At 38.1% G+C, this 14,554-nt stretch overlaps 1 protein-coding gene across 1 annotated transcript in view; it reads left to right on the forward strand.

The window, feature by feature from the left end:
• Positions 1-1,599: 1,599 nt before the first annotated feature.
• The window catches only part of LOC137524388 (uncharacterized), a 173,901-nt gene continuing 160,946 nt past the window's right edge, over positions 1,600-14,554 (forward strand). Inside the window, exons 1-6 of the mRNA XM_068244164.1 lie at positions 1,600-1,644; positions 8,228-8,334; positions 9,123-9,154; positions 10,808-10,882; positions 12,400-12,421; positions 12,523-12,553. Coding sequence (XP_068100265.1) covers positions 8,277-8,334; positions 9,123-9,154; positions 10,808-10,882; positions 12,400-12,421; positions 12,523-12,553 — 218 coding nt within the window. The 5' untranslated portion in view covers positions 1,600-1,644; positions 8,228-8,276. The remainder of the gene's footprint in view (positions 1,645-8,227; positions 8,335-9,122; positions 9,155-10,807; positions 10,883-12,399; positions 12,422-12,522; positions 12,554-14,554) is intronic.

Here is a 14,554-nt window from a genome sequence, read left to right on the forward strand (position 1 = left end):
TCCCACCCCTCTGTAAACCTCTGTAGTTGATTTTTATCACTGCATCAGAGGTAATCCACCATTGTCTGTTGTATACTTTGTATTGTTTGTTGTATACTTTGTATTGTTATACCGTGTATGCTGTTGTACAGTGCCACGGAAGATGATGTCGCTATATAAATCAATAATAATAATGATAATTAGAATAATAAAATAAAATAATAAACTCAGGGCCCTAAAATTGCAATAAATGTAGTCTTCACTCCCCACATCCAAAACCTCACAAAGTCCTGCAACTTCCACCTTCGTAACATCTGTAAGATTCGCCCTTTCCTGACCTCTGTCACCACCAAACTCCTCATCCATGCCCTCATAATTTCCCGTCTTGACTACTGCAATGCCCTGCTGTCTGGTCTCCCTATGACCCAAACAGCCCCACTGCAGTCCATCATGAATGCGGCAGCCAGAATTATCCACCCCTCCCATCGCTCCACCACGGCGGATCCCCTCCTTGAATCTCTCCACTGGCTTCCTATCCAGTCCAGAATCAGATTCAAGATACTGTGTCTGACCTACAAATCTGTCCACAAAACCTGTCCAACATACATTTCTGATCTTTCTCAGAGGTATACACCTAGCCGCTCACTCCGCTCTTCCAATGAACTTTGCCTAACCGCCCCCCGCATTACCCAGTCCCATGCACACCTCCAGGACTTCTCAAGAGCTGCTCCAACACTATGGAACTCCCTGTCTCCACCCATTAGGGCAGCCCCCTCCGTCAACATCTTCAAGAAAGCCCTCAAAACTCACCTTTTCACTCTGACCTACTACCCCTCACAAGTGCTCTAAACCCCACAGCTGAACTCTGGTCCGCTACCTTTCGTGTCCTTACCTCTCCCTCTAGATTGTAAGCCTTTGGGCAGGGTCCTCCTCCTTTTGTGTCCTACCTGATCATGCACTTCCATTACTGTGAACCCATGCTATGCATCTGAGTGAACCTAACTTGCCTAATCTTCATGCTCCCATCCAGTGACTGACTAAGCATTACCTTGTACTCATACTGTGCTGGGTGATCTGGTCTTTCTTGTATTCCTGTATTGTCATTTTGCTGTATGCCACCCCTAAATATTGTCTGTAACCTAAACTAATGTCCAGCGCTGCGTAATTTGTTGGCGCTTTATAAATACAATAAATAAATAAATAAAATAGTCGCCAAAAATTAACATTAGTGTAAGCAAGAGAAGTTTTGAATAAATAAAAACAAAATACACACAAAAATTTGCATTTAAAAATGAAATGTTATTAAAAGGGTGCCTGTATTTTGCCTTGTTTGTTTTGAATAGTTGCTACTGCTCTAAATTTTGCTGTTCCAGTTTATTGTGTAGGCCCTTTGCTTTAACTCCTCTCCTACAGGGTAGGGACAGGAGAAATGCTCCTAAGGCCAGAGCACTTGCAGTGATGCACGGTACATGCTTGGAATGTAGTGACACACACAACAGCCTATGATTGGGCTGGGCCTTTTGATAACTGTCCAAATAGTTAGCAGCATAACTCACCTGTAACCTTATGCCTCAAGTCAGGCTATAAGTACTCCTCACATAAATGACAAAGCACCAGTCTCCTTCTTTTTGGTTCCAAGACAGGTGCAGACAACAGACACCTACAGTAAGTTATTTTAGCTGTTACTATCCCATCGTATGCACTAAAATGGATCTTACAGAAAATCTCTCATATTCGCATTACAAGACAACATTTTTTTGTCCACTATGTTCCTCACGTTTTACATATTTGAGTTTTATTTTAGTGATTTAAAAAAAATGACAGGTAAAATTCTAAGTTAAGTAAATAAGGTCTGTTTCTTCAGTTCTTAATTCATTTTTGTCTCTTTATTTATTTTTGTAAATGATCTATTAAGTTGCAAATAATTTATACTGGCTATTCGAAAGTTAGAATTTAACTTAATTTTATATTATGCGTTATGGTATTAATGTTTAAAGATGTTCCATTATTTTAAAGTAGCCATTTTAATAATATTATATATTACAAATTAAGAATTATAAATTGCAATTGAAATTGTATGCATTCAAGTTAATATATATTTTTTTTAAAACCTTTTTTCTCCATGCTAATTTAGCAAAAAACAACAACAACAAAAAAAATTAAAAGCAAATCATACTATTAGAAAAGGTAACTCTTTAACTCCTCAGGATTTATGTCTTCAGATAAATTCTAAGCGATCAGAAGGGACCTATTTATAAAAAGAGAAGACCTGGGATTTAATCACCCTTTTACATTACATTATCTCTACATTATTAAAAAAGGGAAGAGTTTTTTTTCTGGCAATCGATGCTTAAAAATTATGCAATGTACAGCATATACCCTACAGTGGAGAAAAAGGCTTTCCACTGAAATGCACTAAAGAGCAAATCATGACATGTGTGAAAGTAGTGAACAGTGGAATAGTGAAAAACAGAAGCCTCCTTGACTTTAATGCCATGTTCTCAGTGGGAGTTGACTGTTAAAAGTTGACTGTTACATTGCATAAAGTGAAGCATACAGTAAATGAAAAGTATGCTTCACCATCATTTTTAGTGCATGCGTTATGCAGTAATGCACTGATTGGGATGCTGCTGTCTGTCAGATCGCACCGACACGTTGTGAACATTGCACAAGTTTTACATTGCAGTGCAATGTTAACCGTTACTACGCATCCATTGCGGTTCCCCGCAGCGCACCACTGTGAACGTAGCCTTATTAAAATGACCAAAAATAAGAGAGAAATACCAAAAGTGCCAAAAAAAATGGTATAAAAATGTTTCCCGTTATTCAACAAACGGGTGTGATCACCCTTTTTAGAGAACGCGGTGATCTGCCATATAAATGTATTTAAAAATAGTTAACATACTAAAGAAAAATAGGTGTGTTTTATTTTCCATTTTCAATATCAACAAAAATGCCTTAAATGTTTATTAGCAAAAGACAGCTGGTTCCCAGTCTGCCCTTTATTAGTAGGCCCATATTTAAAGGTAACCTGAAGTGATAACTAAGTATATATAGGCAGCCATATTATATTTTCTTTTAAACAATACCAATTGCCTTGCAGCCTTGCTGATCTATTTGGCTGCAGTAGTGTCTAAATCACACCAGAAACAAGCATGCAGCAAATCCTATCAGATCTGACAACGTTTTCAGAAACACCTGATCTGCTGCATGCTTGTTTAGGGCTGTGACTGAAAGTATTTGAGGCAAAAGATCAGCATGATGGTCAAGCAACTTGCATTGTGTAAAAGGAAATAAATATGGCAGCCTCCATATTCCTCTCGCTTCAGGTGTCCTTTAAATTATAATTGAAACCCTACCAGTTTCTATAATCAGATTAATTGTACATTGAAGTGAGCATTTTTACATAAAGAAAACAAGTATGTGAAGCATTCTGAAAAGTTATGTTGCATTCTTTTACTGTTGCTTGTGCAAGAAAATGTAAATGTAATTGAACAATGAGCTGCTTTGATGTGTGTAATTTTATGCAATAGCTCCTCTTCCAGATTGAGATGTGACTTATAGTATTTGGATGCCATGTTAATAACTAAGATTATCTGTCTGACAGCAATGAATATTGATTATGTGTGTGTATTCCACTTGGAGTGGTGCCAGAGGAATAAAAAAAGAAACGTATAATGATGTGACCATCAGTCTTATTCAATACAAGGAACAAATTAAAAAGAGCATAATAAAGAAGCGATAACAAATAAATAGTCATGAGCATCTCCCTAATGCAAATCAGTGCCACCAGAGAGACATAGTTTAGTGTACACAGATCGCAGCTAGCAGCTCAGCTGGTTTAGCAGGAATTGTAGTAATTGTTCAGTGATTCGCTGGCCCGACTGGATGAAGCCAATTAGCTGATAGGAGAACTCTTCACACATCCCTAACAATGAAAAGTCATTTTGCGCAAGACTAATGCTACGTACACACATGCGACTACGATCGTTCGTTGTTAACGACGAACAATCTTTTAATTGAGGAAAGAACGACCGGAGTAAAGTTAGTTCTAAAAAGTGTGTAACGATCACATCGTTAGAACGAACGTTACACCACGTAAAAGCACTTAATGCGCCTGCGCATAAAATTGTAAAGTTCCCTGGAGAAAAAGTGAAATGCGCATGTCCAGCCTGGTACAAACGATCGTTTCCAACGATGTACTACTTTTGCAAACGATCGTCGTTGGTTAAAATCCGCCGAGACAGAACTTTCTTTTGTAGCGATTTGGCTCGTTCGTCGTTAGACTTAATAGTCGGTGGTTCGTTTTTTGTAACGATCGTCGTTGGTAAAGATCGGGGAACGATCGTTACAAACGACTATAGTCGCATGTGTGTACGAACCTTTTAGTTCGATTATTCAGTTAGATCGAATATAAAGATTTTTCCAGCATGTCCGATCATTTTTCCCGAAAAAATGGGATAATCGTTCGAATTTCTTGATCGAAAAAAAAATAATTTTCAACTTTCATTCAATTCGATCATTTAGATCGAATAAACGGGAAAATCGAAAGTTTTTATTGTACCGTGTATGGCCACCATAAGGGTGGCCATACATGGTACAATTTTTCATTTTTTTTCGATTAGATAATTTAGTTTCGATTATTCCGTTAGATCGAATATAAAGATTTTTCCAGCATGTCTGATCTGATTTTCCTCGAAAAAACAGGGTAATCGTCCAAGTTTCTTGATCGAAATTTTTTTTTCAACTTTCATTCAATTCGATCATTTAGATTGAATAAACGGGATAATCGAACGTTTTTATTGTACCATGTATGGCCCCCAATGGCCCTTTTTTCCACTGACAGTTGGTAGGCAGTGAAATGCCTCTCAAACTCTCACAACTGCTTGCTTCGGCCTGGCAACTGCTCACTGCTGCCTGATAACTGTTCACTGCTGCCTTGTAACTGCTTGCTGCTGCCTGATAACTACTCACTGCTGCCTGGTAACTGCTTGCCGAGCACAAAGTTCAACTATCCGTGGAAAAGAGGCCTAAAGCTTCGTACACACGCGAGATAAATCCCGGCTGCCGAGAATCTAGCATGCTTAGGTAACTGATTGCTGAGCACACAGCTCAACAGTCTGTGGTAAAGAAGCCTTAATAAGGTTCGAAGTGTCCTGTTAATAAGTTACTTATGTTCTCCTGATATGACCCAATCAATAATATATACATCATACTTATTGACACCTGTTGTTAAACCCACCAGGCCCTTATTAAAGCAACACTGAAACGAGAAAAAAAAGGATGATATAAGGAATTGTATGTGTAGTACGGATAATTAATAGAACATTAGTAGCAAAGAAAAGAGTCTCATATTTTTATTTTCAGTTATACAGCCTTTTTTCGTATAACCCTGCATCATTCTCTAATATTTGCAGTTTACAAACTATACTCTGCATTTTCAACTATGAAACAGAGTAGAGCTAATGACCCTTTGAACTCTGAACTCTGAAGTTCAAAATCTTATCTGAAGTTGGCTTTCACTGTTTCTTTGATGTATAATTGCTTCAGAAAATAGCAATGTAGACAACCAAGTTTGGTTGGAGAGCTCAGAGAAGCTCTTTTGCATAGATAACAATGGACGTTTCTTAACTCTTCCTGTACTGGAAACAATATGAGACTTATAACCTAGCTACTAATGTTCTATTTCTTAGCTGTACTACACATACAAATAATATCATAAGTTGATTTTCACTTCAGAGTCCCTTTAATAAGCTCTCATGGAAGGCTTGTTTAAATGTCAGCAGATGTCACAGAAAACCTGTAGTGAGAGGAATGTGGCAGCTGCCATCATTATGTCTTTGAAATAATTTATACTGCCTGGCTGCCACATAAATCTTTTGTAGTGTAGTTTGAGTCACACCCTGGGACAACAAGGCAGTAAGTGAGGTTAGATTTAGGTGAAAACATGAAAACATCCAATCTGCATACTGATTTTTGTTCAGTGACTCAAAGTATGAGAAGCAAAATTACTTTTCAAAAAGCCCTTGTAGTTTTTGAGAAAATCGATTTAAAAAATACTAAGAAAAAATGTTTTTCCTCTGCATTTTAAAATATATTTTCTCAAAAATTACAAGGTCTTTTTGAAAAATTATTTTTTGGGCTTGCACCCACTATTCTCCTTAACATATGTAGCAATTTTGGTGGCAACATGTCTAGCTGTGCTATTAACCACTAAAATTGAAACAAAATTACGCAAAAATTACATGAAAATTACACGAAATTATGAATGATTACAATTACAAACAAAATTAATAAAGATTTTTCCCGAAATTTCGCATTACGATTTCACATTGTAAGTGTGAATTTCGATGCAAAATGACATCTATGCGAAATGTTTGCTCATCACTACAGTTAACCAGAAGGTTGAAGAAAATTTTGCTTTACAAGGTGGGCCATGTTGCAGGGGAGTTTTGGAAGGGATTAATTATATTATTCTTTTTAAATAAAAATCAGTGGTGTGTGTAATTTCAACTTTTCACCACTAGATGGTGCTAGAAACACTCCCAGGAAGTGTTTTTTTTTTTTTTACACTGTTCATTCACGTTCTTTATAATGAATGGACATGGCCCTGATTGGGGTCATGTCAATTCATTAAAGGCACTGCGGTTGGTTCGGGGAAGCCTTGCTTCCCTTCCCCAACCACCGACATGGAAATTCCATCACTCAGAGAGTGGCCGTCACACATGTGCACACAGCCACTTAAACAATGGACAAGAATACTCATCCAGTTTGCCTTTAGCAGCTCCTATCTATAGGCTTAGGTGGTTAACCAGCTAAAAGCGAATTAAGCGGCAGCTACTGGACTCAACTGGGTCAGTTTCAAGTGAGGGGGAACTTATATGGAAAGACAAAATTGAAGCTCATCTCAACTCTTCTATATTGATTGGGGGGATGGGGGAATACGGGTGGAGCCCTTGCATCAGTTACTGCATCTTCATTAATGTTATCTTGGTAATAATTTCCATTATGTGTGCTTTACAAGGTGTAAAGAATGTACAGTACATTCTTTACAACAAGTAAAGCACACATAATGGTGGTAGCCCATGGAAATCAGAATCCTTGGAAACCAAAGTGCGATGCTAGGGGGCTCCAGGGTAAAGCTCGGCTGATGGGGGCTTTCAAAATTTGATTAAAACAAAAAAAGCTACAACTAGACACCACATTGTGTTCTAGGAGATACTTTATTACTTTTACAGAGCAACGTCTTCAGTTTTGGTGAGTAGAGGAGATACCTAAGCAGGTATTACGTATTGTTAATCCACTTACTCCAGCCAACACTCCAGTCAATTGGTACTTGTTACACAAATGTTAAAGGAAACATCCAAGCTTAAAAAAAAGATCCACTTACCTGGGGCTTCTTCCAGCCCATGGCAGCCGTCTTGTGCCCTCGCCGCAGCTCCGTTGGCTCCTGGTCTTCTCCGCTGGCGCAGCCGACCTCGCTAGGTCCGGTTCCGGGTCAACTTCTTTGGTGCTACACTGCGCCGAGGTCAGCTGCACCAGCGGAGAAGACCGGGAGCCACCGGAGCTGCGGCGAGGGCACAGAACGGCTGCCACGGGCTGGAGGAAGCCCCAGGTAAGTGGATCTTTTTTTTCTTTTAAGCTTGGATCACTCCTGTAACAATTTAAGTTCTTGGCTGAAAGAAAATGGACTCTCTCCAGAGGATGGTTGGTGCATATTTAGGACAGAGAAGGTAACAAGCTTGCAGGAAAGGTGAGAGCAACTATCCATGTCAAACTGAAAGAAGTATAACTAAACAGGAGAGTGAGAAGTATAACTAAAATTCATCGTCAACTTACAATTCCATCTTATCATGCTTACATATACATTTTTAAGAAAATGAACAGTTCATCCAGGCACTTAAACAATAAACACATGTATGAAGTGTGTTAATTAGTTTGTCTGTTAGCTGGAGTAATTGGATTAATTTAGGACTTATAATTTGTAACAAATCTACTTCATTGATCAGTTGCTAAGTAAAAGTGAAAAAAACTTCTTTTAGAACATAAGGAGGCGTCCATTAGATGAACCATGACCTGGTTAAATGAAAAAACCTCAATAGAAATCATGTGTATTGGTTCTGGAACTGTTCGACTTATGCTTGTAATGAATGCTTTTAATTTTTGCACATGCAGATAAGGAATCATGTTTAACCTGACAGTTTATCAGGTTGTTCAATTAAACATCATCACTAAATTTATCCTGCAGGAAGAAGGGGAACTAAGATACAGCCGGACACAGACCGGTGTCTGCAAAAATGGGCAGAATATCAGCCTTATCTGTCCTTCTATTTCTCTCTGGAACTCTACTCTCAGGTAAATTCTGTTTATTATGGGTTTTAGGGGGGTATTTTCAATTGAAAAGGTCACTGGGTGACAGACCTTTCCTTTTAGCAATCTTATTGAGGTAGAGATACAGGCATGGTGACCATATTTCTTGACTTATAGACTTTTGAAGAATAATACATATAATAAATTCAAAATTAAATAGCGATGGCTAAAAAAACACGAGAAATACAGTACCTTAAAGAACTAATTTGAATGGAAAGCCCCACCACCTTTTTATTCCTTTTTGCTAGGGAAACTTAAGAATATTTACTTGACGAAAAGCCTGACCCAGTCCCTGCATTCTAGGTTATAGAAATGTGGTTAGATCTGGAATCTTTGGTCTGTGTGGGCAACTGGGCATGCTTAGCAAAGGCTCGTTCTATGCAGATTTTCTTTAAAGAGGAACTGTCTCAAAAATCTTAAAATTTAAAACACATACAAATAAGACGTACATTTCTCCCTGAGTAAAATGAGCCATAAATTACTTTCCTCTTACAGTAAGTAGTAGAAATCTGACATTACCGACAGATTTTGGACTAGCCCATCTTCTCATAGGGGGGTTCTCAGGGTTTTCTTTCATTTTAAAAGCACTTAGTGAATGGCAGTTGCTCCGTCCAACTGCCAAAATAGTGTGCAGCAAGCAGGTAGGCTGGCTAGCTTCTTTGTATTAATCATTTTCAGGGAATGTCTCTATAAAGCTAGTGCTAGCCAAAATACAATGGAGGCTATGCAACTTACTTGCAGCAAATACTAAACACGTTTTTAATTTTGTTTAGATCACTATGCAAATGGACAGACAACCCAAATAGTAAGTATTAGCACCACATTACTTAAATCTTTTTTTAACTATATTGTCTATTGTATATATAAGATCATTTGGAGCTTAATTTGCAAAAGGAGACCCACTAACTAATTTTCATTATATTCTACTGTAGAGGGGCAATTCTTAATCATCTTCGGAAACTTAGGCACCCTAAGTTTCCGAAGATACACATGCACTACTTCCGCCAACAATGGGTCCATCAGACCCTCCCGCTGGGCGGACGTTCAGCCGACAGTAGCGCCTCTGCATGCGCTGTCGGCAGACTGATAAGGCTGTTTCTGAACAACGGATCGTTCAGAAACAGTCTTCTCAGTCTGCCAACAGCGCATACACATGTGATACTGTCGGCTGAACTTCCGCCCAGCGGGAGGGTCTGACGGACCCGTCGTTGGCGGAAGTAGTGCGTGTGTACGCACCTTTAGGACTACTTTAGGTGGGCTCAGAGGATAATAGAATAAGTGATCATCAATGAATTACAGTAAGATTTGCAATGCAAAAAGACAAATTGTATAAGCAAACTTGAATGGGTATAGGAAATAAAAGCCATCAAGAAATGTTTGAAAATATACACCAATATAGAGCACTGCCAGGTGTCAACAATCGGGATCCTCAACGGCACCAGCCATCACCACCGGTTTCTTTTGTGAAGGGGCCATCACTGCTGAACATTTGCCTCCCTCTGTCCCCCCTCCCCCATGTCTCCTTAGGGATAACAGATGATTGCCAAGTGTGACTTGTGGCAGTGTAGTATGGCAGCCTTGGCTCATGGCTATCAGACATTTCCACCCCTTACTCTCACCATCCAACCCCCCTCCCTCCTTCTAGAACTTGTACGACCCAAAAACAATTGTGGGTACAATTCCTCTGTACTTGGCGAAATAAATGATTCTGGTTCCGAGTACTCCTAAGAAAAAGCTATGTGTCTAGGGGTACTTGAGATAATGTTAATAACCAGTACAGGCATTAATAAAGAGGTACATACTGAAATAAGGTTGATAAACACTGATCTAGAACCTATATAACTTCTTGGGTCTGTTTTCAAAGTCCTCCTCTTATTTTCATTTCATCTTTGCTAAAACTGCCTTGGGGAACAACATACTGCTGATGTCTTTGCTTATTTTTGGTTCATAATGTAAAAAAATGAAGTGCATTCTACCCCAAGGAAAAAAACAACACACGCACACAAATTTGAAAGAATTGACCACACCTTAGTTTTAAATAATATACACTCTTCACATTCTTTGACTTTATTCACATTGTTCAATACATTTCTTTTAAAGTTAGCCACTAAATGGTATTATCCTGATTCAAAACTTAATGTTCAATAAAAAACTACACATTAGATTGTTGAATTGGCTAGTTCCCATATCAAGTCTTGCATGTTAGTCAAAGTTACTTTTCTATATGCATTGATGTAGAGGTCATGCCACCTAGCATTGATGAACATGGCTTGACAGAAAACAGTTTACAATTTACTTTTTTTTAAAGATAAAATAATATGCATCTGGCAGGATCACACATTTTACTACTGTATGTGTTCATATACTCTTGATCATCTCAGGGGGCATTACTTTGTTATGCTTCCAATTTTTTAGTGAAATATAGATTCTAATTTTCAATTTCTTTTTCTCTCCAAAGTCAGGAACAGAAATCTTCACTTGGACAATGGAAATGTCAACCGAAATAGGAGCAGTCATAACAGATAGCAATACTGTAAGGATCCATCTCTTTTACATATTATAATGTTGTGATTGTTAGAAACATTGTCTCATGTAGAAGATAAAGCAGTTTTCCAAATCTTGACTGTTGACCTGGCTGATTGTGATATCTATGTGACCACAAAATATAAATATATAAAAAAATATATAAAAGCCCTCGTGGGGACAGAATCATCTGCCGTTACTGACTCTTTTTAAAGGACCGCTGTCACAAAAAACTACAATTTAAAATGCACATGCACACATATTGCTGTAACTTACACTAGGTAGAAAAAAAATCGGACGGATCTGGAACTAGTTGGACTAGTCCATCTCCTCATGGAGGATTATTAGTATTTGCTTTATTCTTTATAAGACTAACCAAAGAAAGAGGTAGGCTACTGGCTACCAAGGAAAGACCAACCTGACAGCCGTTTTGCATCTATGGACTCTTTTGCAGTGACCTAGTCAGTGTGTTGGTCACGCGTCTGGCAGTATCTTTCTTGTTGAAGGTTGGATTTACAGCCTATCTTTTCTGTCATGCAGATGTTTCCTGTCTGATTTCCAAAAATTGATGTGTGCAGTTGTTTGCTATCAAGGGAATTATCCTATCCTTTTGTGAATTTACCATTAGAAATTGCAAGAACCTGACCTACTTCCTCTCCTTGACCCTGACATTAACCACTTCACATCCATTGTTTCCCCCTTATGGGCTAAAGCAGGTTTGACATTTTAGCTATGTCCCTATTTAATCAGCAATTATGTTATCCCTACTTATGATACCTGAATAAAATATGTATCGTTTTTTTCAAGACAAACTAGGCTTTCATTGTATGGCATTTTTTCCTTTGAACAATTTTTTTTCTATGTAATTAAATGGTAAAAACTATGAAAAAATAGAAAAAAACAAACACATTATTTCTCAGTTTTAGCAATTCTAGTTTAAAAATAAAAACCACTGCAGCGGATATAAAACACACATTTTGTTTGGCTATTTCTACCGTTTATTACAAAAGTTAGATTATGTTTCTGTCACAATTTATGGTGAGGAAATTTGATTCTGAAATAATGCTACAGTGTGTATTTTTCACTATGAACTGAGAAAATAAAAGCCTTTTTAATGGTGAATATCACTTTTATTGGCTCAGAGAACATATGTTCCCTTTCACTAATTAGTGCTGCAGCACATAGTGCCAGAGGTTTTGCACAGGAGCAAGCCCAATCATGCACAGCTGTGCTTCAGCTACACAAATTATATCTGTGTCTTCGTGGCTTAGATGAAGTCACAGAGGACATAGATATGCTGTAGTGGTGGATAAAGTGGTGAAAGATGACAGAACTGATCATCTTAACTAGGGATGTACTGAATGATACAAAAGGCTATTGGCTAGAAGTGACACTTCCCCAAAACGAAAAGTTCAAGTTTAGAATGGTCCAATTCCTAGTTATGTGCAATTTATATGTCCTTTAAAAGTAAGACAATGCTTCACACATCACAAATAATTTGTCATTTTTTTTCCTAAACTATTCTAGTGCACTTCATATGCAGAAGCCGGTGAGTATTCTTTTTTATTAATGATTTCTTATGTTAACAATAGGATAAGTTCTAACTTCTAATAAGTATGTGTTTAATAAATGCATATTCCTCTTTGGCAGGTGCATCACTGTGCAGCAACTACACTGGCATGTAAGTACTCATTTTGATGAAAACCTTGTAACCCCAATGTACCTCCCTGGCGTTCAATTTTCCCAGGATTTCTGGGCAAAAAGTTATAACATTTATTTTTAAAACTTTTTTTTCCTGTAACTTGCCAAAATGTGTCAAGATTATGCACACAACCGAGAAAATATACCAGGGAAAAATAATCAAACACAGGGTCACTAATGACCAGCCCTTTGAGTATCAATATAGGAGTATTTGGCTCCACATTATTGGACCTAATGGTCAGTAAAAGAAACACAACTTTAATCGTGCCTAACAAGATTCACAAATTAATGTATAAAACCTCTAGTGTGGAGGTCTTGGCTTATCCCCCACAATAAGACATCTAATGTGAACCTATCAGAATGACATAATGCACAGTGGTTGAGACTTTTAGATACACTCTATATACTCACCTGGAAATCGATAGACATCATTCGAGATGATGTGTTATGTCATGTCAGTCACAATGTGACTTCTACCCTAAGATACAAGGTGCAAGTGTATAATTGTTACTGCTACTTATCTATGTGGAGGCTCTGATGCTGAATTTCCAAAGTGCATGTAATGCATGGATGCAATGCCAGCATTGCAGTGCTCAGATGAGCAATCGAATATACGTTTGATACATATCATGCGTTTATTTGTCACTTTGCATATGGATTGAAGCACAGTCTTATACGGACTAACAGCGCTAGGCCTAATAACATGGGTTGTTGTAACCCCCCCCCCCTCCTTTTGGTATGTCTCTACAGCTGACTTTGTGATGTGTCGCAGGTGCAGTCGACATTCATAGCTTATAGGCTCGCCGGCTGCAGGACGCATAGATACGCATCACTTCACACACATCAGAACCCTGATGTGTACCTGAATAGAAATGGTTAATGCATGTAGCCACGCCCTGTGGGTGTGCTTGTCCTCTCTCTCAGTCTATTTAAACCTGCACTGCAAACAGTGCCTCAGCTCTGACTTGGGCTATTTGCTGGGGGACATTTTGCTGGTGGGGGGTGCACTATGCTCATTGTATATATGTATAGCACTTTTTGAAAAAGCCGTAGGGTGAAACATGTTAAAGATCATTGTACAATCACTGTGTAAATAGCACTATCACTCCTCTATATGTCCTCCTGATATGTATATGTAGGTGATGGTCTGTACTGACTACAGGCAGCATCTGCTAGCAGTCTACATGACAGCTGATTGAATGCTAGTGGCTACAACCATCTCCTATACCAGCAGGGTTCTAAACCTTTATGTGGAATAGCTACACCACATTAGATGTCTTATTGTGGGGGATAAGCCAAGACCTCCACACTAGAGGTTTTATACATTAATTTGTGAATCTTGTTAGGCACGATTAAAGTTGTGTTTCTTTTACTGACCATTAGGTCCAATAATGTGGAGCCAAATACTCCTATATTGATACTCAAAGGGCTGGTCATTAGTGACCCTGTGTTTGTTCAAAATGTGTCAAGCAAGGGTCTAATATGCAGTGCAGGAGAGTATTGATGTGTATGCACGTTTATACTGTTCACAGCATGTTTTTATGGACGGATATATCTGTCCATACCGCTAGGGAGGTAAAATTAAGCTACAGTTTTATTTCGCCTTATCTTTTTCTAATTTTACAATTTGTGTAGAAACTTTTCATTACAGAGCAAGCAAAAAAAATGAAAAAAAAAACAAAACCCTCAAAATAAGTTGCCACTGATTAAGTAAAATCTCTTAACTTTTGATCCTATTACAGTATTTCAATAGAAATTATACAGATAAGGAGCCAAATTCTGTTATATTAATCTGGGATGAGAGGGTGCAGGCTAATGTACCATGTTTTCCGGTTGAACTCAAAGGACGTAGGTTTTTTTTTTACCCAAACTAACTATGTAACTATGTAATCACTAGTGTTAAAGCAGCACTGTAGTAACATATAGTAAAATGCAGTAAATATTCAGCACATAAAGGAATTACTGTCTTTTTCCTGGTTTC

Source organism: Hyperolius riggenbachi, chromosome 7 (genome assembly GCF_040937935.1).
Source record: "Hyperolius riggenbachi isolate aHypRig1 chromosome 7, aHypRig1.pri, whole genome shotgun sequence".
Lineage (NCBI taxonomy): Eukaryota > Metazoa > Chordata > Amphibia > Anura > Hyperoliidae > Hyperolius > Hyperolius riggenbachi.